This window comes from Macrobrachium nipponense, chromosome 34, assembly GCF_015104395.2.
Source record: "Macrobrachium nipponense isolate FS-2020 chromosome 34, ASM1510439v2, whole genome shotgun sequence".
NCBI classification, from domain to species: Eukaryota; Metazoa; Arthropoda; class Malacostraca; order Decapoda; family Palaemonidae; genus Macrobrachium; species Macrobrachium nipponense.
The window spans coordinates 2,640,823-2,664,948 of NC_061095.1; the positions used below are offsets into that span (position 1 = coordinate 2,640,823).

General features: G+C 35.2%; 1 protein-coding gene across 1 annotated transcript; it reads right to left on the minus strand.

Annotated features, from left to right (window-relative positions):
• Positions 1-22: 22 nt before the first annotated feature.
• Positions 23-23,501, minus strand: LOC135207829 (cilia- and flagella-associated protein 36-like). Its single transcript, XM_064239686.1, has 7 exons — positions 23,124-23,501; positions 15,049-15,215; positions 13,585-13,775; positions 5,900-6,113; positions 5,441-5,605; positions 4,575-4,740; positions 23-1,942 (listed from the first exon to the last, which is right to left on the minus strand). Exons 1-6 carry the CDS (start codon positions 23,221-23,223, stop codon positions 4,648-4,650), a joined length of 930 nt encoding a protein of 309 aa, XP_064095756.1. The 5' UTR covers positions 23,224-23,501; the 3' UTR covers positions 23-1,942; positions 4,575-4,647.
• Between the last annotated feature and the right edge of the window lie 625 nt (positions 23,502-24,126).

A 24,126-nucleotide genomic window follows, 5' to 3' on the forward strand; every position in this document is an offset into this window, starting at 1 on the left:
TCGAAAATGAATAAAAACGGTACAATATTCAGTGATTTTATTGTGATCGTGAGAGACGGTACACAGACAGTAGACAGGGAAACGTTCAGGTCTGTCCTAATTGACAGAAGAAGAAAAATATTCTGCCTAAAAAAAAAGGAGAGGCCCTTTTAATTCACAATTTGAATTATGGAACTAGAGATTTCTTCCGGTACACGGTACAATGAAATCTGTTTTGATTAGAAAACTGAATAATTATGGTACTAGAGATTTTGGTTTAGGCATACATGGTACAGTGAGCCTTTCATAGAGCGTTCTTTAGACAGCAAATAGCAACGCAAAACGGTTACCGTTACAGCTTAATACTTTACAATGAACCTTCCCTTTCAATTGGCGTTCTTTAGGCAACAAATGGCAACGCAAAACAGTTACTGTTAAAGCTTAATACTTTACAACGAACCTTTCCAAAGCGCGTCCTTTAGGCAACAAATGGCAACGCAAAACAGTTGCTGTTACAACTTAATACTTTAAAAGATGGTTCTCTTGCCTGTTCACAAAAATACATTACATTTATTCGTTATTTGAGTCTCTCATTTTCCCTCGCACGCCAGTTGCAGACATCCTGAACGTTTCATGTAATTCTGTGCTTACAACATGTATCAAAACTTTATATAGAGTGTTCTGTATTAATAGTAACTTTGAAGTATACTTAAATAAATAAATTGTTTTAAAACGTCAGTAGACAATAGTATAAGGCATTTGTTTTGCAAACCAAACCTCGTGAAAAACTTCAGGAAAAAATTAGTTATTTTTTATAGTTATGAATGAGATTTTAACATTAAGAACAAATTTATAGATTCATTAAACCAACAAATGACGTTTTGAGAAAAACAGAAGAAGAAAAACATCTACATTTGTATCTAGAGATACATCGATCTAGGCTTGAGGTAACATTACGCTAAGTAAACCTTACAAACAACAAAAATTAGAGAATACAACAATGAATCTTGTTTTTGATAATACAAAAATGAAATGACTACTTTTATAAGTAATAGCCAAGCCACTTAACACCAAATATCACACAGATTTCAGCTTGTAAACGTCTAAAACTCGTACTAAAGTAAAGACTACATCAATGGTTTCACTGACTATTGCAGAAGGCACCACAGTTTAATAAATGGAGATTTCAGTGTCGTTCATGCGTCTTATGTCGAAAATTCATTTTGATATTGATAAAAAGGACATAGAAGAGACATATGACAGAGGGCTGCATTACACAAAGCATCGTGGCAGAGTGCAAACCACATCCAATTTGCGAGTTTTACTTTGACGAAATTCACACAACCTCTAGAGCTCATACGAACAAGTTGGATCTAAAGATACGAATCCCCGTTCATATTGTAAAAACATTACAGAAACGAAAGTAAAATGGAAGAATGAAGTCTTATTTAGCAGATTAGACTTGTGAAGTCCCCGAGGGACTTCACTGAGAAGTAGACTTACACAGGTTGAGAAAGGTTCACAGAGAAAAGGTGCTTACAAGAAAGCCATCCTTAGCAATCACAGTTTCATCAGTGTCGGTTGATTTATTTTTGGACATTTAATATTAATCCTATTTGATGTACATTAATCCTATTTCATGTATAAACCCTAAAGACAGCATCTAATAAAGTTGTTTTGATACCCACGCTCATGATCGTGGTGTTCGTTTCCATTTGCGAAATATAAAGCAATTTTGTTAAAAAAAGCTACAGGAGTTGGGACGAGTTGACTTATAGGTCTAGCGGAGCCTTCGCGCCAAAAACAAAAAAGAACATTCTCATATACTTTTCCCTCCCGTTCTTCTTCTCTCTACTTCTTTCTATTTCTCCTGGTGGTGTCCGATGACCTCGACTTTGAGTCTTTCTGCAAGGGCCCTCCTCAGCTGCAGGTTTTTGGAGTCCAGGTCTATCAGGGGCAAGTGCTGGAAATGGAGCGGAGTTTAAAAAGATGGCGTCGCCAATATGTCATTAGACCGATAACTTCCTCATCTGGTAAAATGAGTTTAAATATGTACTTTATATGTTGCCAATAGTTCAATGAAATGCAGGCAGGACAAACGGAATCTTTTATTTTAAGTATTTGTGAAAATTAAGTTATCTATACCACAGAACTGGCTGATGAATTCAACAAAATGAAATGTCATATTGTACTGTAGGCTTACTCTTAAATAATATCAATTTAACGCTAAAAAAGGTGTTATTTAAGTAACATGCAGTTTAAAAATGCACGGCAATCTATCTGGCGTAAAGAAATTAAGCTTTTGGAATGAAAAAATCAAGCTTTTGGAGTGAAGAAATTAAGCTTTTGCAAGAGAATTTCATACTTACACCGAAAAAAAGTCAGCTGCGTAATCTGAAGCTTATACCCATGTGGCGATAGCTGACCTCATTAAACCGCTGGTCTAGTTATGATCTATATTTATAATCGATATATTTCTTATCTTCTTTCTCGAATATGAGGGTAAATGTTGTTATATAGACTTCACATAATATCAAACTGACGATACACTGACGAATGTATATTATATTATGAAGTTTGGAGCGTGAGCCTAGACCTATCATTACGTTTTGTGAAACAATAATTCATCCTATTGAGATATAAACGTATATATATATATATATATATATATATATATATATATATATATATATATATATATATATATTCTAAGATAAAATACAATAGATTGATCGTGCTGTGTCATTCAGTATTGTATGATAACTGGAAAACTGACAGAAGTGTATGGCTTCTGTATCAAACTTCTAACATAACTGGGTTATATACGTGATGACGTTTGGTGACGTCATGGCTGCCATCTTTGTGAGTGGATTACGAAATCTGCGTTTATCTGGGACTATTATTAGTCAAGTATGTATTGAGTAATCATCACCATTTTCATATGATGGATTAGTGAATAGTGTATTAATTGTGAAGCCAGAAAACGCAATATACTTTTTTATTCAAAGATCCTACAAAAAAAGAGAGAGCTATTACATCGGAGTTAAAGTGTCTATTTTAAACAGGCTTACATCATGGCTGATCACGTATGCTAAAGGTTCATATTCTTTTATATTGATCTGGATCATTCGTTAATCAGTGACTCACATTCTCGAGAGAAAGTTCCCATCTCTCGAAAGGCAGAGAGCACAATGTAATCTGAACCCGGGGCTTTTATCTATTTATCTATTTACAGTCGCTGATAAAGTATGACTTATCATAAAACTATTATAGTCTCATAGATCTCCTATACCGTGTGGCATTACGATGGAGTTTAATAATTATATAAAAATGGCAGTATTGTTCTTTTATTATTATTTTTTTTCTATTGTATGAAGATAAACTGTAGGCCTATAGAAATAGAATTAAAATGCTTATATCAGACTGTGAGACGTAGTAAGCTTACGTAACAACACAGTACTAACTCGTTACTTTGTCAGTCAGACCGAAGCTGATCACTTTTTTTCCTCGTTTTGTCACAAATACACAGGTGTTCAACCAGCCTTGATACACTATTACACCAGATAAAAACTCGCACACACACACGTATACACGCACGGACACACACCTCCACTCACACACACACACACATGCTACGAAATCAGCGGCCAAACCCTTATCGGTTTAAACCAAGATAAGATTACGAGCCCCGAATTTCTGGCAATGCAGCTGGGTCTAATTTCGTTGTTTCACCTGATCAGGGTTGGCTTTTTCTTTAATGTGTGTTTTTTTTATTGTTATCTTATTAATTTTATTGTTGTTGTTATAAAAAAGTAGCCCATTTGCTCTTTTGGCGAAGCAATTGGTTTATCATTTTCATCTATCAAATCATAGGTCTAAGGCAATATGAGGCAAATAGGCCTAGTGTAGAAAATATTAAGTGGGAGATAGAAAGTTCAGTGTATGAGTGATAAAAAAGGAATAATAATAATAATAATAATAATAATAATAATAATAATAATAAATAATAATAATATTTCGGAAGGAGACCCTCTCGTAGACATGTTTTGTTAAAAATAACTGCTGCTTCAGCACTATTAATCTTATAAAGAGTCTTCTCTATCTTTCTGATGACGGCTTTCTCGTTGTTGCTTAGACTGGCGAGCAACGCACCAAAGGGCATGGTCAACCGAATTTGACCATGCCCTTTGGTGCGTTGCTCGCCAGTCTAAGCAACAACGAGAAAGCCGTCATCAGAAAGATAGAGAAGACTCTTTATAAGATTAAAATAGTGCTGAAGCAGCAGTTATTTTTAATAATAATAATAATAATAATAATAATAATAATTCCTTTTTTAAAAAGTACTTGTCAAGCAACAGATTTTAAATCTTAATTAAAAAAAGTTTATAATAAATGTAATTCATATCATAAGTCATGCATTAAAGCTAGAGAGAGAGAGAGAGAGAGAGAGAGAGAGAGAGAGAGAGAGAGAGAGAGAGAGAGAGAGAGAGAGAGAGAGAGAGAGCAGGCAAAATAGCATGACAAGCAGATAAAAAATAAAGCAGGCAGGCACTCCACAATTCCTTAGGCCCAGTCCCGTGACCCACTCCTCTTACCTTTGGGATGGAAACGAACACAAGACTCATTTAATTAAATGGCGACAACTATACTGGAATTCTCTTTCTATCTTTACTGTTCCCCGATCACCTCAGCCTTGAGCCTCTCGGCGAGGGCCTTTCTCACCTGCAGGGTGTGGGGGTCGATAGCGGAGCCGGCCAGAACCTTAGAAAAAAAAAATAGTGCTCAATCAATCAATCAATCAAAAGTTAATATAAAAGAGTTATCCTTCCTTATATGGATACGTTTTCTATTAAAATTAATCATAGAAAACTTTTACTAATAAATGATATACTAAAGTATACTGACAAAGACCCCCCTACTAATGTTGTTAAATAAGACTGTCATGATAAGATACACTAATTGCCTCGTGTTTGTATACGTATGTGTGTTTGTGTGCGTGTGTGTGCATGTGTTTGTGAGTTATTGTACTGCTGGAATGATAAACAACTCGTAAAAGCTCAAAGGGCGCTCAATATAATGACAAAAATATGGTTTGTTGAGTGTGTATGTGTTTGTGTGTGAATGTGTGTGTATGTGTGTGTATGTGCGTGTTTCTGTGTGCGTTACTGATAGCACGATCAAGTATTATACGCAGAGACACTAGGCATTTACTAACGCTATATATTTGTTAAAATAAATGCATTTACTTTTCTCTACATAGGTTTAACATGGAAGACTTATAAGTCTGGATTGTTTTACTGAGAGTGTAGCAACTACTGAGATTTACTCAATATTTAGAGAGAGAGAAAGAGAGAGAGAGAGAGAGAGAGGAGAGAGAGAGAGAGAGAGAGAGAGAGAGAGAGAGAGAGAGAGAGAGAGAGAGAGAGAGAGAGAGAGAGAGAGATACTAGCCTACTACTCACCCTGCGAGCCGCCCTTGAAGACTTGGGTCTCTTCTGAGTCTCTGAGCCCTCGTAAGCCGCCAGCTGTTTCTCTCTCTCCTGCCTCTTCATAGCGAGCAGTTTGTCCCTCTGCTCTTTCAGGTACTCCTGCCTTCGTCTGAGTTCCTCTGGGTCAATCTCGTTACTCTGTGTTGGAGAAGAGAGCTTGAGTATATATATATATATATATATATATATCATATATATATATATATATATATAATATATATATATATATATATATATAATATATATATATATATATATATATATATATATATTCACGTTTGATAGGTCTAGTGCAAATATACTTTTTCTTACAATAGGCTGTCTATATATCCTCCAAAGTAACTAAGAGGTGAATAAGATGGTTGTGTGAAGCTTGTGCAGACGGGAGAGTGCCTGGTTTGGTGTAAAAAAAACTATAGGTCTAATACTTACCCTTGGCGGCAAAGGCTCAGGCTCCTCCTGCTCTTCTTCGGGCTGGTCGTCGCTCAGCGACATCTTCAGGGCCTTCTCCAGCATCTCCCTCTCCCTGTTCCTCTCCAGTTCCAGGCGCTCTTTCTCTTCCGTCGACTCAGCCAGGGCTTTTTCCAGGTCGCGGGTCTCGGCATCCAGGGTGGCCTGCAGTGCCTCGTGTTCTTCCAGGGACTTCCTGGAAAGCAGAGGGGAGTCGTTTTGGAAATTAGTTTTGCTATGGAGTTTGTTGGACTGTGCAGGGAATGGTTTGTATGCGACAAAATGGATGAAAAACAAAACATTCTTAATTAGAGCTATTTTCAGAGGTCTCTAACTCTGGCTATTTTCAGACCTCTCTTCCTCTGATCATTTACAGAGGTCTCTAATTGTGGATATTAACAGATCTTTCTACCTGTGACTATTTTCAGAGGTCTCGAATTGTGGCTATTTCAGATTTCTCTAACCATAGTTATTTTCAGAGCTCTCTACCAGCGGCTGTTTTCAGAGCTCTCAGTTTCGTGCTATTTTCAGAGCTCTCTACCAGCGGCTGTTTTCAGAGCTCTCTACCTGTGGATAGTTTCAAAGCTTACCATACTTTCACTTTACACCTTTCACCTCTAAAAATGATGTCACTTAAAAAGTTTCCCAAGTAACTGCTACACTAAAAATACTACCTCTCGCATCACCAACTTCACTTGTGTACATTTTGTTTACAAATTTGTAGATCTGGCAACATTGCAGCTGCAGCTCTGACACTTGTGCTCGCGTATCTTACTCAAGCTCTGTGATTGGTCAGAAACGAACCTGTTCAATATCCCACGTGACTGTGACATTTTTTACAGTTCCACTAAGACTTTGAAATGACCCAGAGAAAACAAGGAAATGAGAATGAAGGTAGGATGAAGTGAGAATGAAAGAATTAAGAAAATGAGAAAGATAGTGAGAGAAATTTGTACGAGAGAGATAATTAGTGTGGATAGAGTTGAATGTTATATAAATGAACTGATATTGAAAAGTATCTTATTTTGAAATTATAAGTTTTTGACGTGTGGAAATATGTTTTGAAGGAAGGTCTACAAGACTGGTAACATATACTCGTATATAGCCATGGTATGACATACATACACACACACACATAAACACATACAAAGAGAGATAGTTGTTGGCTTTCTCCCTAGAACAGTTAAAACCATTATTTTCAGTTGCATTCACCAAACCAAAGTCAATTAGAAGCTGCAACAGTAAATATATCAATGTAACAGAAATACAGAATTCTGGAGAAGTCTCATTGAAAAATAAATAAATCGAAATGAATATATTTATACGTAAAAAGGTAAAACATGCGGGAAATCTACTTGATGGTAAATGCTTTTACTACCATGCATAAGATATATATAGATATGAAAGTGAACACTCAAAACTCTTCAATAAAAATTAAGACTAAAGATTCTCAAGTGATTAACTATTGATAGAAATATAAAGTTAAAGGTTCTGTAGAGAAAAAAAAAACGGGTTTAAGCCTTATCAAGAATTTCGAATAAAGTCAGATTATCAATAAGTATTTTCGTGAGTTTAAAAGCAAAGTTAGAATATCGCAAACTTTAAGATGTAAAGTTTAAAATTCACAAAATGAAGTTTAAGATACAGAGCAGATAACTTTTATAAAGCTCCTTAACGGGAACAGAATAAAGTTATGGCTAAAAAAGTCTTTTTATATATAAAAACGAAGCTTAAAAATCACAAATAAAGTTTTAGAATATAAAGCAGAAAACACGGAGAAAAACATTAAAAAGATGAAACATCACACTTTAAAAAAATTAGAATAAAAAACACTTGTAACCTGAGTTAGAGGAAAACACAGTATTCAGATTTTATTAAAAATTCATTTTAAAAAATACACCAGTTTATTAAAAGTTACTTACTTTATGAACCTTGAAATAACCTAGATTTCTGTGTGTGAGTGTTTGTATGTGTTTTTTTTATATATAAGCATCACAGTGTGTGTAAGCGTGTGTGTGTGTGTGTATTTTTTATATAAAAACACTGTTGGCTAATGCGGTGCCAATTGCTTCATGCCAGTAAAAACACGTTCTTGTGTATATAAGCAAGCGTGTGTGTTTTTTAAAATTTTCCCATACTGTCAAGTATGTTTCACTAGTTCAAAAAAGCTTCTTGTGTGTGTGTAAGCAAGCGTGTTTAATATTTTCTTTAACACCTTTCCCATAGTTTCAAATGTGTGTTTTTTTATCCACTCTGCGTGTTTTAAATGCTAGTGCGTTTTTTCAATCTCATTGCGTGTTTATATATATATATATATATATATATATATATATATATATATATATATATATACACACACATATATATATATTTATATTTATATATAATATATCTATATATATATATATATATATATATATATTATAATATGATATAATATATTAACTTATCACATACATAATTGAGTTTGATAATGTTTGTAATGATTATCATGAGCTTAGAATGACTTTATAATGATTAATATGTAATGAATTTGTGATGAAGAATGTGTTTATAATTATTAATGTGTAGTGAATTTATAATGAAGAACAATGTGTTTATAATGATTAAGATATAGTGAATTTATGATGAAGGATAATGATTTTATAATGAATAATGTCTAGTGAATTTACGATGAGGGTAATTTGTTTATAAAGATTAATGTGTAGTGAATTTATGATGAATAATAATGAGTTTATAGAGATCAATAGTGAATTTATAATGTTGAATAATGAATTTATAACGACTAATAGTGGGTTTATAATAACTAACAGTGAATGTGTAATGATTAATAATGAGTTAGTCATGATTATAATGCATTTACAATGACCAATAGCGAATGTATAATGAATAACAATGAATCTAATTTTTTTGGAAGAAAGGACCACTCTCCCACCCCTAGCCCCTTACAACCCTTCCCTCCTCCCCCACCAAAAAATATTATTAAGGAATACCCCTGGTCACGCCCTCTCCAAAATCTCAGTGAAATGGTTATATAATAAATATATTGTCTTAAAGGGTTGGGCGTCGTGCTAGGTAGTAGACTTTCTCCTCAAGGACACTTTTTGAAAATCAATAATTCCTTTAACCTCTAGAGGGTGCAAAAGACCTTATAATCATTCGACATTTCAAGATTATTAAGAATTTGGTTCTTCAACCTTTCTGGGTTACAAAACTGCAGGTCCTTGTAAACTTTCTAGGGTATAAAGATTGAACAATTATTCAGGGTCACTATAACTGCAGGTTATTGTTTAACTTTTCAAGGTTACAGGCAGCTGAATTCTGTAACCTTTCCAAGTTACAATAACTGCAGATTCATTTAATTTTTCTATGGTACACAGATTACAAAATCTTATAACTCTGAAGGTTACAGACAGCTGAATATCTTAAACTTTTGCAGGCTACAAAAACTGCAGAATCATTTAACCTTTCTAGGATACAGAGATTGCAAATTCCTTTAACTCTTCCAATGTAAAGACTGGAATATCTTTACAATCTTCCCAAGTTACATAAATTGTATTATCTTACAAGTTTTCTCAAGTTACAAAGATTGTTAAGTCCTTTATTAAGCGTTTTTATTATAAAACCTGAAGATTTAAAAAAAAAACATTCCCAGGATACAAAGACTGCAGATTCTTTCAACTTTACGAGGTTTCAGAGTAGTGTGTGCTTAAGTGTGAGACTCAAGGGTTCTCGAGTGTGCCATGAAATTGTTCTTGAGTGTGTGATGGCTATGTTCTTCAGTGTGACTTGACAATGTTCTTGAGTGTGAGATGAAGGTGTTCTTCAATGTGACATGACAATGTTCTCGAGAGTGAGATGAAGGTGATCTCCAGTGTGAGATGAACTTGTTCTTCAGTGTGACTTGAAAATGCTCTCAAGAGTGATATGAAAGCGTCCTGCTGGAGCGTGAACGAAAGCTTCGAGTGTGGCAAAATTCATCATCTGTTCGAGTGAGCCGGAGTGTTCAAAACTTGCAGTGAGTGATTCTTAAAAAAAGAAAAAAAAAAACAGGACATGAAGTAAATCTTATCTTTTCTTTATACACTTACAACGTCGCTCTGTTTCACGTGAAGTGTTCCGCAACCAGGAAGCGAATAGACAGATAAAAAACGGTCTTGGTTACGAAGTGTGTAAAGAGAGAGAGTTATAATAGATTTATGAAGGTATTTGGGGGGGACAATTAAGTATAAGATATACGAAAGTCTTCTAAACTAATGTAGTATATGCTTTGTCAAATCGAGTCTAATTATCCTTTGGCGTCGCATAAGGAGAACTCAGTAGATAAGAAGAAGAAGAAGAAGAAGAAGAAGTAGAAGGAGGGAGGAGGAAGAAGAGGAGACGACTTTCTAGAAAGTAATGATCAAACTTCCTTGTTTTTTGGGTTATGAAAGCAATTTAGAAAGGACAGATGGTTATTCGAATTAAAATTAATTCTTATATATATATATATATATATATATATATATATATATAATATATATAATATTATATATGTTTATATATATGTATATAAAAATTTAAAATGTATATATATATATGTATAATATATATATATATATATATATATATATATATATATATATATATATATAGATATATAGATATATTAATATATATATTATATTAGAATTATAGTTTCTAAAATTATCTATCTATATATATATATTATATATAATATATAAATATTTAATTTAGGGTTTAATCTTTTCGTTTTACGGTTTTTTTGGTAAAACACTTTGTAGTTTTACGACTTTAGATACGGATTTTAGATACGACTTACGTCAAATATAGGTACGAGTTAGATACGATTTGGATGCAAATTACGCCAAATATAGGTACGACTTAGTTACGATTTAGGACTTTGGAAGACGTAGCCAGTATTCTGAATAAGTAAGGAAAGCAGTTGAAAATGATCTTGTTAATGATTATTAAAATGGTAAAGTTCGAGTATTGATTGGCGAAGTTATAAGCTATGATTGGAAAGGATTGGGTAAAGGATCTTGTTAATGCTTAGGTTGAGTTTATTAAAAGCTATTTTGAGTTACTGATTAACGTGTTTTTTGGAGCTAATGTGGGTAATGTAGTTGGTCAATTTATGTCAGATTCATCAAGTTAAATCTCAAAATGCCATTGGATCAATCTCTTACAGAAGTCACTGAATTGGCGTTGGATTAAGGCAACAGAGTAACACGTGTCATGTTTCTATACTGAAGGTATTGTCTGTCAAATACTCTATATTGTAAGTTATGTACCCTGTGTTACACTTCAGTAGGCCTAGTGTATGTCTTGTCGTAATTTCTACTTTCTCATAAGTCTGCAATGTCCAGTGATCTGTAATTAAGTCTTCAGTAACTCCAACGATAAAAAAAGGTCTTTGGTAAATCCTCTAACACAGGTCTTTATAAAGAAAAACTGCAAAAAAGCTTAAATTTTTCAGTTTTAAATCTACATATATATTTTCTTTAGAGTAAAGCTAGTACTATAGGTCTAACTAATTCTGCTCTATAGATCTACCTAGGAAGCGAACTTACTTCTTCACTTCTTCCAGAATGTGTCGCTCTTCTTCTGTCAGTGAACTGTTGGTGGTGGTGGTGGTGGTGGGGACAGAGGAGGGTGGCTTGTCACTCGGGGTCATATATGGAAAGAAAGATCTGAAGTGAGCAGACGAAGCCGAGCGGACAGTAACGCGAGCAAGACAGAATAGTAGTAGTACTATGGTACTACTACGACTACCACAGCGACACCAACCGACGACAACGACAAAAAAACATTCACATTACCTTCTACAGAACGTATTCCTCCTCATCCTTCATCCACTTAGATACTTATAACTTATAGCTTTCATTCACGTGTTCATAAAGCAATTTTTTTTTTCACAGACACTGCAGTTGTCAATAGACTTATTTATGCTTTCTCAAAAGTAGCCAGTATACTTTGTTTACACTTATCTGCAGGGTGTTGGAGCCACCCAACCAGCCTTCAGCCTTCTGGACGTTTTGTTATTATTTTTCATCAAGTTGTTCGTTAATATTAATCTATATAATATATATTTTGATTGTAGTTTTATCTATTGTTTTCCTGTTCTGAAGTTAATCAGCTATAGCATTGTATATTAGATAAATATTAAATCATAAATGAAGACTGTGATATATACTTTAGTAAACTGGCTCCCCGGAGTAAGCATATATATATATATATATATATATATATATATATATATATATATATATATATATATATATATATAATATATGATGATTCTTCAACACTCATCATGCAAGCAAACTCTACAAAAGTGAATACACTTTTTAGCAATAATTTTTCACTTATAATTCATCAAAAATAAGTCAGAATAGTCAAGTCATTGTGCCAAGAGAGAAGTTGATTTAAAAGTAACAAAAAACTACTTTTATTTATCTCGAAAAAATAGAAAATGTCCGCTAACTTAGAAATACAAGTATAGGAGAATATTATACACCAACAATAATAGTCATAAATGCAAGGAGTATAGATTAGGAAAAATACTATAGATTTTACTACGTGACTCAAAAGGCTGTAAAGTGATATAGTGACGTGGTTTAAGTGCTCTCACTACAATGATACTATAGGAAGTGCATATCTGGTGGTATTCTGTTCGTATTGCTGTAAGAATGTTTATATAATATTAAGAATAGATCTATAAAGAATGAGAAGAATAAAGCTAGAATTCCTAACACTTTCTGTTACTTCTTTGCAAAGAACGACTTCATATTCTTTGGAAGGTCGAATTTCGGGTCAGTGGGCACTGTGGTGGGCTTGTTCCATATTATTATTATCATTATATAATACTGATAATAATAATGATTATTAAAAACAATGTTCTGTGGCCTTGTTCCACATGAATAGGGTAGTCTTCTGAATAATAATAATAATAATAATAATAATAATAATAATAATAATAATAATAATAATAATAATAATAATAATAATAATAATAATAATAATAAAATGTTTTAAGAACTGGCTATTAATGCCATAGGTTTCCTTCTTGTAGGGTTTTTGTATCAATTAAAACTACACACACACACACACACACACACACACACACACACACGGTGCTCGTTGAGTGCATCATGCAATATGAAATGTTTTTGTATTTCTTAATGAAATGTGGTTCTGTTTTTTAATGAAATGTTTTGTATTTCTTAATGAAATGTGTTCGTATTTCTTAAAGAAATGCGCATATATTTCTTGATGAAATGTTTTTGTATTTCTCAATCAAATTAGTTTACATTTCTTAGTGAAATGTATATATATTTCCTCATTAAATGCTATTGTATTTCTTAATGAAATGTGTTCGTATTTTTTTAATAAAATCTGACATGTCTTGTACTTAACACCTTCTGTACCGAAAGAATTAACAGAGAGAGAGAGAGAGAGAGAGAGAGAGAGAGAGAGAGAGAGAGAGAGAGAGAGAGAGAGAGTCGTCTCTAAACATTATACACTTACCTCACTTCCACGAGCTTAACCACTCTCATTAAGTACATTACAAACTATAGGCCTAGACTCCCACACGAGTACCCACTCGAATGAAAACCAATATGGCTGACTCGCCCCTCTGACAAATGACCAAAAAATAGACCTACTTGATAATCTCCTCCATGACAGCCTGTTCTTCCGGAGTCATGCTGTCGCCTGGAATGCAGCTCTCGGGGATGATTCCATGCTTCTGCTGCAGGAGTTCCAGAGCCTGGAGCTGGAGTTCCAGGTTCTTCTGTATCATCATTCTCTTGAAGATCTCGAAGTCGTCTGCTGCCCAGACTTGCTCGAAGAGTGTCTGTGAGAGGGGGAGGGGTAAACATCGGTTTAAATAGGAAATGAGGGAACTTAGAAGATACGACTGGAATTAAAGAAGGATGATAATCTTGTGACATAGGCCTAAGCTCATGACGATGACGTAAATTTTGTGCTATAGGTGTAGACTCATGAGGAGGACGCAAATATTGTCATAGACATAAGCTGGACATGTTACTACCCTTATCTAGGACTATAATATGAACAAAACCGGCATAAAAGCCAGAATATATAAATATAGGCTTTAAAATGTCACAATATAGACAATTTATTAATGGCCTAAGCTCATGAGAATGATATAAATGTTGTACCATAAGCCTAAACTCAGATTAGTTTAGTTGGACGTGGTACTAGCTAGCCTTCTGGGCCCATATGAATTAACAAAACAGGGGAAAATAAGCCAGGATATTTAAGTTTATGCTTAAAAAGTTCAAATTATAGCAAACCCATCAACAGTGGCAAAATGAACAGCTGACAAGAATGTGAAAAATGACATATCATGTCTTTTCGAATTAGTCTCATACATTATTGCTAAGAGTTAAAGTTTAAAGCTTACGTGATTAATAATAAAAAAAATAATAGTTTGTCGAATACGTAGATATTCTCTCTTTCGTTTATACAATATGAAAGGGTGATGTTATCCATCTTAACCAGGTAAAGGTATAATATGCGAGAATTAAATATAAATTACAACCAAACATTTAGGTCGAAATGCGAATACGTAGTTACAGTATGATAATAATATCATTTATAATATATATGTAACATTCTTTCATTTAAGAGCATATTATTTAAAAAAAAATTTCATCTAATCTAACGACAAAGATGAACCAGTAACAACCTAGAATAAAGAAGTAAAGTTTAAAGAAGTTTACGCTTAAATTAACCTTACGTTGTAGAAATACGTTTTCTATTAATTTCATGTTTATTTAATAAAGAAAACTTATTAGTTTTATGGGATTCTACTCAATGTAGTCCATTGACACATGATATAGTTTGATCAACGTTACATAGTGGTATTTTTCATACTTTTTGAGCATGTATATCAAATAAAACCGACTCAGTCATCCATATATAATACTGAGTATGTTTAAACTCTGAAAAATCACTTTTGTAACTCAAAATACGCCAATTCATAAATGTATATACGATAGTTTTGTAGATAAAGATGTTTCTGTTACTCATGCAAAGAATGTGGACGAAAACATTGTTTTTTTTTTATCAATCAAATAAATATTAATAGAAATAAAACTGACCTGATGGAAAGTCGTCTTCGTAGAGGCCTCCCCACAGGCGGCCTCGAACTGTTCAGGGGTGATTCCTATGTCTTCCATGTAGGACCCCAGCATGAAGTCCACGAGGTTCTTGTACTCCTCGTGGATCGCCTTGTGTTCCGTGTCATCCTCGCAGCCTGGTTCGAAAACTGGAAGAGAAAAGGGGAAGAAGAAGGTTTAAAGTAGTGCTATGACTCTAGCCTTTGTTCGTGGATTATTGGATATGAATTGAGTATAGAATTTAGGGCTAAGGCCAAAAGCTTAGACCTTTGATGAGGTTATTCGGAGCTGAAAGGGGGTCTGAGAGTAGAAAGGTTTATACAAAGGTGTAATAGGGGGAAAACCTTGCATTTGTACAATATAAACTTATAGCAGAAAAGTTTGAAAGGTGTAACAGGAGGAAAACCTTGTATTTGTACTATAGAAATAAAAGTAGAACGGTTTGAAAGGTGTCGCAGGAAGAAAACCTTGCATTTGTACTATGGAAATTGAGAGTAGAAGGCTTTGAAAGGTGTAACAGGAAGAAAACCTTGGATTCGTACTATGGAAATTAAGAGTAGAAGGGTTTGAAAGGTGTAAACAGTAGGAAAACCTTGCATTGGTACTAGGGAAATTGAGAGTAAAAGGGTTTGAAAGGGGTAACAGGAAGAAAACCTTGCATTTTTACTGTGGAATTTGAGAGCAGAAGGTTTTGGAGGGTGTAACAGGAGGAAAATCTTGCTTTTGTACTATAGAAATGAGAGTAGAAGGGTTTGAAAGGTGTAACAGGAAGAAAACCTTACATTCGTACAATGGAAATTGAAATTAGAAGGGTTTGAAAGGCGTAACAGGAGGAAAACCTTACATTTGTACTATGGAAACTGAGAGCAGAAAGGTTTGAAAGTTGTAACAGTTAGGAGAGGGTGGAAATCTAGTCCAAACTATGTAGTTCCCTACAAGGCAGCGTACAACTACGAACACCCCATTGCATGCGTCAGATCCACACGAGTATAATGTACGATATTTCTCGTAGCCTGTGCACGATAGCTGGAAGAGGGGAACAAAGCAATGGTATGAATATTTTACCGAGCGAAACCTGAGTGAGAGAGAGAGAGAGAGAGAGAGAGAGAGAGAGAGAGAGAGAGAGAGAGAGAGAGAGAGAGAGAGAGAGAGAGAGAACTACAAATTGTCGCTGATTCTAAATATATACACAAATTTTGCATGATTTTTGCATTTCAGATGAGAATAATTCTTTTACACTGGTCTGTAACTTATAGGTCTATTCCGACGATCAATTTTATGAATTCCAGGGATTATATTGTGCCGTTGATTCTGTATTATTTATGTAATATATAACCTTATCATGGAGGAAGTTTATATTGGTGTATGTATGAGCCATATACTCTTCGTGTCCAATAATTAAATCATGAAAATTCTTAGGCCTACGTAAGCTCCAACTTCTTGCGCAAAAACATCGAACATGCACCAAAAAATGGCGCAAGAAACCTATCTTTATTTCACATTTTACTTAGTCTCCTCACTCCCAGGGTTCCGTTTTCAGCTATCTGGACATTGGGGTTTCGTCAGAGATTACTGTAGATAAGGATACAGCGAATACAGTCGTTACAGAACTGAAATACCTCGAGCAATGTTATTGGATTCTCTCTGTAACACGCGAAATTGTGTTACAGTATACGTATACGTTCATTTTCGTTTCTCATTGATTTTCCTGCTTTCCGCTGACGTTTTCTGTTATTGTATATTTATCTATTTGTCCCCTTTTCCTGTAACTCTCTCTCTCTCTCTCTCTCTGTTTCTGTCTGTTTGTTTGTCTCTCTCTCAGGTTCATCAAAGTCTGTTGGCTCTGTCTATATGGGGTTTCAGGTGAAGATTTGAAAGAGAGAGAGAGAGAGAGAGAGAGAGAGAGAGAGAGAGAGAGAGAGAGAGAGAGAGAGAGACTGATTCTAAGTCTTAGCATATAAGAGAAGGCATTTATACTGTGCGTTAAAAAAATCTCACAAAAAATTCCGACATGGCAACTCAGAGAAGGCGGAAATCAATATAAAATCAATGGAAATTGTGCCACGAGCGTTGCCAGTCAGTATGACTCATTTCGAGAATATTTTATTAAGTTTCTGTTGTACACATCGAGGACTTCGCCGCTACGATTGGCTAGTGGAATTTCCAGCACTTTCTGGAAGGTATGGATCTTAGAAGTTTGGTTTGAACTTGGCAAATGATTCTCGTGAGTTGTAACTTTTACTTTTTTTTTATTATTGTTCTTGAAACTTTAGTGCATTATATATATATATTATATATATATATATATATATATATATATATATATATATATACAGAGAGAGAGAGAGAGAGAGAGAGAGAGAGAGAGAGAGAGAGAGTGTGTGTGTGTAAAACAAAAATTCATATCTAATATATTCCATCATCAAAGAAAGCACCCTTAACAATATAAACAAATAAACAAATATATAATATAAAAATGAATAAATAAATAAATAAAATAGAGTATGAGAAAGTAACAGATAAAAATTAACTGTAACAAATATATATATATATATATATATATATATATATATATATCTATATATATATATATTATATATGTATAGTATAGTATATATAGAAAGTAAAAGAGAAAGTAAGAGAGAAAACTCCCCCCCAACCCCCCGACTAAACCTTGACATAAAAAAATTCCAATAGCGTGACACATTCAGTGGTCACTGGAATGAAAGTATTGACCTGATGCTAAACTTTCTCTCTCCCAGGTCACGATAGTACTTGAGTAGAGGGTAAGATTGGATGGTATGATTGGGAATAAGATTGGAGGGTAAGATTGGAGGGTATGATTAAGGCACGGGGTTTTATCTGGACCGTGGATTAAGGATAAGATTGGAGGGTAAGATTGGAGGGTAAGATTGGGGATAAGATTGGATGGTATGATTGGGGATAAGATTGGAGGGCAAAATCTGAGGGTAAGATTGGAGGGTAAGATTGGGGGATAAGATTGGAGATTAAGATTTGGAGGGTAAGATCTGAGAGTAAGAAATTGAGAATAAGACTGGAGATAGACAATGAAATCAGTGATGTCAGTTTCTAGACAATAAAATAAAGTGATATCTGCTCCTAAACAATAAAAAAAAAAGTTCCTATATAACTATAACAGTTATACCAGCTTCTAGACAGTTAAAAAAAACATAGATATCAGTTTCTAGATAAAATAAACAGAGATGTCAGCCCCTAGACAAGAAAGAGTGAAGTCAACATATTTTTACCCTCCTCTAGAAAAGTCATGCTAACTTCTAAAGCCTATCTAGACAGACACTAAGAACAAGGAGGTCTGCCCCTGCCTTTCGATATTCACAAGTCTCCAAAAGACTTCAAAAACAATGCTTGGTTCTGCTGACTCAACTCAATAAAAAAAAAAACACACTTCTATTCGCTAATGGAGTATTTAGCTCAACTGTCGGTATCGTATTGATCCGTGTGTTGAAGGCTTCCTTTGTAACGATGATATGTCTAGAAGTGTTGGCGGAAAGGGGAGGGGGCGAGGGGAGGCGATGGGGGTTTCTCTCCACTCCTCTCTGTTTTCCCAGAGGCTGACTGATTTATACCTGTTAAAACTGGTGTCGCAAATATCTGGGTTTGATTTCTTGGAGGTGGAAATACAGAAAGATTTTTTTTTGAAGTTTTGTTTTTGAAATTGGATGATGAATTATTGAATGATATAATTGACTAATTAGATGTTGTGAATATGATATACTTAAAAGGAGTAAGAGTCTGAATTTATCAATAAATTGTATATAAATTGATAAATTTATCTCGATTTAACTGAAAAATAATATCATCAGACATAAAGTTCAATCGTTATAATTTCTTTGTATTTCCTGAGTTTGTATTTACTTCTTTGTTAATAAAATATAAATTCTGAAAGTACCTTAGGTGCCAAGTCTGAGTATATTAATAAATTATGAATAATTTTACCAATTTATTTTGATTTTAATAAAATATTATATCAGGCAAAGCTGGATTGTCCAAGTCTCTCATGAAAGATCAATATGATAGTAAGACAACCCCCCCCTCGTCCCCCATTAGCCTAAGCATATATATACCCCTACGAAAACACACATAATCAGCTCCACCCCCCCACCCCCCCGGCCCCCACAACCAAATCATAGACCACACGCTCCCTCCCACACTCTCACTCCCCTACCCTCACAGCCCAAGATACCATCTCTATATAGTCACGCGGGTTTGACGACACTGAACTGGTTAGAAGCTGTTTATACCAGTCTAATAAACCCCCGATCCCCTTCCCCCCCAATCTGGGGCACTTCCCCTTCTTCCCCCCTCTCTCTATCGTGGAAAGTGGGTCGTTTTTTATATCTGTTTTATATTAAGGATTCCGTCGATACGACAGTTCGTATCTTGGGTTGATTTTTGGGGTTGCTGGCAGGTTCCTGTTTGAGGTTCCTTCTGAAGTTCCTGATAGATTCCTGTTTGAGATTCCTGATGGGTTCCTGTTTGAGGTTCCTTTCAAAGGTTCCTGTTCCAGGTTCCTGATAGGTTCCTATTTGAGGTTTCTTTCTGAGGTTCCTGATAGGTTCCTGATTGAGGTTCCTTTCTGAGGTTCCTGACAGGTTCCTATTTGAGGTCAATATCCGAGGTTCCTGATAGGTTCCTGTTTGAGGTTCCTTTCAACGATTAATATATTAATTTTATACTTTATATTTTTATTAAAATGCCCAGCCTATATTAAATTCTTGTTCTAATTCTCGATTCCTCTACATAAAAATATTATACTAATTATTAATATTTCCCTTAATTTATTATTATTTTTCTTTGCCTGACCCGGTTCTCTCATCATAAAACATTCTTAAGAATATTTTAGAAGAGTATTCAAACCCTTAAAAATATAGTAGGCCTATTCTTTTTATTATTATTATTATTAAAGGACTATAAAACCTCTCAAGATCTCCCCACTTGAGTGTTGCATGTCTGGACGAATGCGGGCTTGCGGGCGCGTATTTACGTACGCACGTAAAGACGTCCTATACTCATGACGTGCATGCACGGTCCGTAGACATCTGCTGCTGTCTGACCTTGAATTTGCGATATACTACACAATTTCGTAGGTTGGCTGAGAGAGAGAGAGAGAGAGAGAGAGAGAGAGAGAGAGAGAGAGAGCGCGAGAGAGCGAGAGAGAGAGAGGAGAGAGAGAGAGAGAGAGAGAGAGAGAGAGGTAACTCGTATATCAACAGATATAACATTCATACAAAAGCAATCAATTTATATTTTCCTTAGTTAAATCTACAAACACAATAACGTAAAAAAAAAGTTAGAAAACCCTTTTTAAAAATCTATATAACATCTAATTTTCCATATTTCTGAGACTAGCATCAAAATGGCGTCGAAGTTTCATAGGTCAACGAAGGCTTAATCGTAAATAAACATTAAAAAAATAAACAAGAGTTGGCGAGCCGTTGCAAAGATGGACATCCTGAGCGTCAGCCATCCTCCACTAGTACTACTACTATACAACTATGGCTCATATAGGCCTAACGATTCAGTTCACATTGACGAATGGAAAGCAGGAATTGATTGATTGAACAAATTTGACAGACGTCGATAAACAAGGATTTAGAGCAAGGTCACCCAAACGGGGTCATGATGAACCTTATAAGGTGACCTTTTTGGTCTTTATTGAGAGATAAGAGGTTGAAAGCCTGGGTTTATGCATGATAAAAAATCATTTTAAAAAATGGAAGGTTCGATTTGTTAGAGCGAATGAAAGATTTGGTTCTGTTTGTGTGTATGTGTGTGTCTGACGTTTACACAGACGCACAAACCTACTACACACAACAACAGCTATATACATACAAGGAGGTACAGTACCCAAACACATATCTATTCCCAAATTATGACCAACCGACACGCACATATAATTGTGCAATCTTGCTCTCATAAATGCCCTTATTTTCTCTTAGTCTCATTCCTAAAAGAAACACAAAACAAACAAAAAAACAAATAAAATAAATGAACAAAGAGCTTCCATGCTAAGTGCACATTAACCACTCTCTTTTGGCAGGTAAACCACCATCGACTTCCTTTGGTGAATAATGAATTTAGCGGCGTAACAATCAAGCTACTGAGAAAACAAAAGTGAAACGTATGATTCTGTAACTATAGGACTAAATAATTCAGCGGGAAAATACGGTGGAATATTCCTCCAAAAGTCAAGTCTATGTGTGTTTGGTCTCTGGGACGAAAGTAGGCCTAAGGTTTTGCAACTAGGACTAAATTATTTTGCAACTAGGACTGACTCAGGTGTTATTATGAGCGTGGAAAATGCCTTCTAGACGCAGCCGATCTGTCAATCTCTAACGCCAAATTAGGCTAGATAAAATAATTCACAGGTAAAATCAGCGTGAAATATTCCTCCAAAACTCAGCCTATCTCTATAAATCCCAGACACGAACTTAGGCCGATAAACTAGGCTTTTTGTACGAACAATCACTTGTTTGTACGAGAATTTCCATTCACAGGCGAATGACGAGATTCGCTAGGCCTAAACAGATAGATAAATTCAACTGATTTAAGGTCTAAAATCACTAATTATAACTGGAAATGGATCCACAGGTAACTTGGGGGTTATGGTTGTGTCTCTATATGAAAAAGAAAGTATCCTGGTATACCAAAAAGAAGGTTCGAAAACGAGTGAAGTTAAAAGTTTAGTGAAACGTAAGGTTGAGAGAGAGAGAGAGAGAGAGAGAGAGAGAGAGAGAGAGAGAGAGAGAGAGAGAGAGAGAGAGAGAGAGAGAGATTTGTAGGAATAGAGGCTTTTTTTTAACAGATTACAATATTCCTTGATAACCAAGGCACACTTTTTTTTTTCTTTGTTACCTTCTTGGAGAGACAGTTGTGATATTTTTAGGATTTTATTTCATTTAAATAAATACATACACTTATATTCAGACACAAGTACACACATATATATACATGTGTGTGTTTGTGTGTGTCTTTAAAATTTCATCACATACCACTACGATTACATAGACAATTCAACGCAAAACTTATCAATAACTACTGTATCAACTATTGGTACAAAACTGATACAGTATCGTATCAGTAATGTATCCCTTAACTCTAAGAAACTATGTAGGAGTTTATAATCTGTTCTCCTGATAAACCAAAGTTACATAAAAAAAGAACCATATTGATTTCAAATATTGACATTTCGAAACACCTGCAATATGACAAACTCATTCCTCCGATATATTGGTTTTCTTGTGCGTCTAAGGATGTTATGACATAGTACTATAGTTCGACCTCAGAGTGGTATATCGTTAAAACAGAATAAACACAGGTTTATTATAGATATTATTCGGTAACTATAGTGATTATAATGGTAAATAGTTTTGCAGAATAGCATATTTTAGTAAACAGAGCAACTTGCTGTGATTTTACACGTGTTTGGTGAGACTGTTCACGGTGTCTTGGTTATTGATTTTAGCTGTGCGGACAAATAATAGTGAGGCGAAGTGAAAAATTCGTTATATTTACTCTAATATAACGTTGTTGTGTGTGAAATGACATTGTAGAGCTGTATACACGAGTAGACCAGGCAATTATCAGTACTATGTATAGATAGGTCTAAAGTATTTGAGCGTTTATGCTGGTTTCTTCAGAATAGACTGGACATCTTGGTGAGCCCACCTAAGTAAAATGCGCATATATAACAGCAAAACGACTTTTATTTAGCTCTAATTGCGACAGGTGTTGCCTCAAATTGCGTAAGTTCAAGTGCCTTGTTGTGAAATGCCTATTTATGCGTCTTAAGGCGTAAACTATAGGCCTATGTTTTTAAAGACTAGTTAAGTGAGGTTAGCTGGGTAAAGCGTGCGTATATAACAAGAGTACTTTTATTTTGTGTGAGAATGTTGCGTAACATCGCTTAAATTCAAGTGCCTTGCTGTGAATAACCTATTTATTTGCATAGAGGTGCCATCGTCATCAACGGTGCAAGTGCGTATAGAGACCTATAGGCCTAAGCTCTCACTTACTCAAAGACTTGTGTTCTATGAAGGTCAGAATGGGCACATTCCACACGGGACCCCTGAGGAACCCGACGAGGCTGTCGAACACCCAGCCGTCTTCACTCATGACGAAGTCGAGAAGCCCTTTTGTCTCCTTCCTTCACCCGAAACCTTAGGAACCGTCGCCCAAGACTCGAGAGGGACGAGCACAGAGAGAGTGAGAGAGAGTGAGAGTGAACGGACGAAAGCGCGGGCGCGCGTTTGTGTATCTGTGTATCAGTGTGTGTGTGTGCTTTCGGGATTAACACCTCCTTTGGTATGAACGGTCACAAAAGTGGGACCTCTCACAGTTTCGGGGGACCGTCGGTAACTTCCGTTGGCCTGGCGACCGGGGAACGTGGAATGTTGCGCGTAGCGCGGGCTTTTCTTCACGCACGTTCTCTCTCCCGATTGGTCCGTTCGAAGACGGGGGCGGCGTTTTTAACGGGTTATTCCGCGTGAAAACGGGGGTACGTACCCCATTCTTTAACGAGGGGTATAATGCCCACATTAACAACTACATAGAGACGACTTATCTGTCTATTTCCAGCGATTAAAAGCGTCCTTGAATCAAGTTTCGCTCCGTAAGAAGAAGAAGGAGACGTAGCCGTTACCATGGCAACCTATTGTTGACGCGACGTCTGATGCAGTATACTTGGCACACACCCCCTGCCCATCCTAACACCCCTCCCCCCTTCCGTGAAAAGCGAGTGAGGCGATACTGGGCGCAAACTAGACTGTTCAATAGATGTATTGAAATATCATTATTAAGGATTTTGTATCTAGCCAGTAATAGGAGACATATGAATTGGAAACTTCGTGATTAGGTTATATGAGTCTAGTGTAGGTTCTACCCAGAAGCGTTAAATGTTAAAATTCATTTTTAAATGTAAAACTCTAATTCCACAAGTGATTAAATATAATATATTAATGGTATCTTACTTTATTTTAATTTATTTAGACTCATATTTGAATACTATTAGATTGTCGA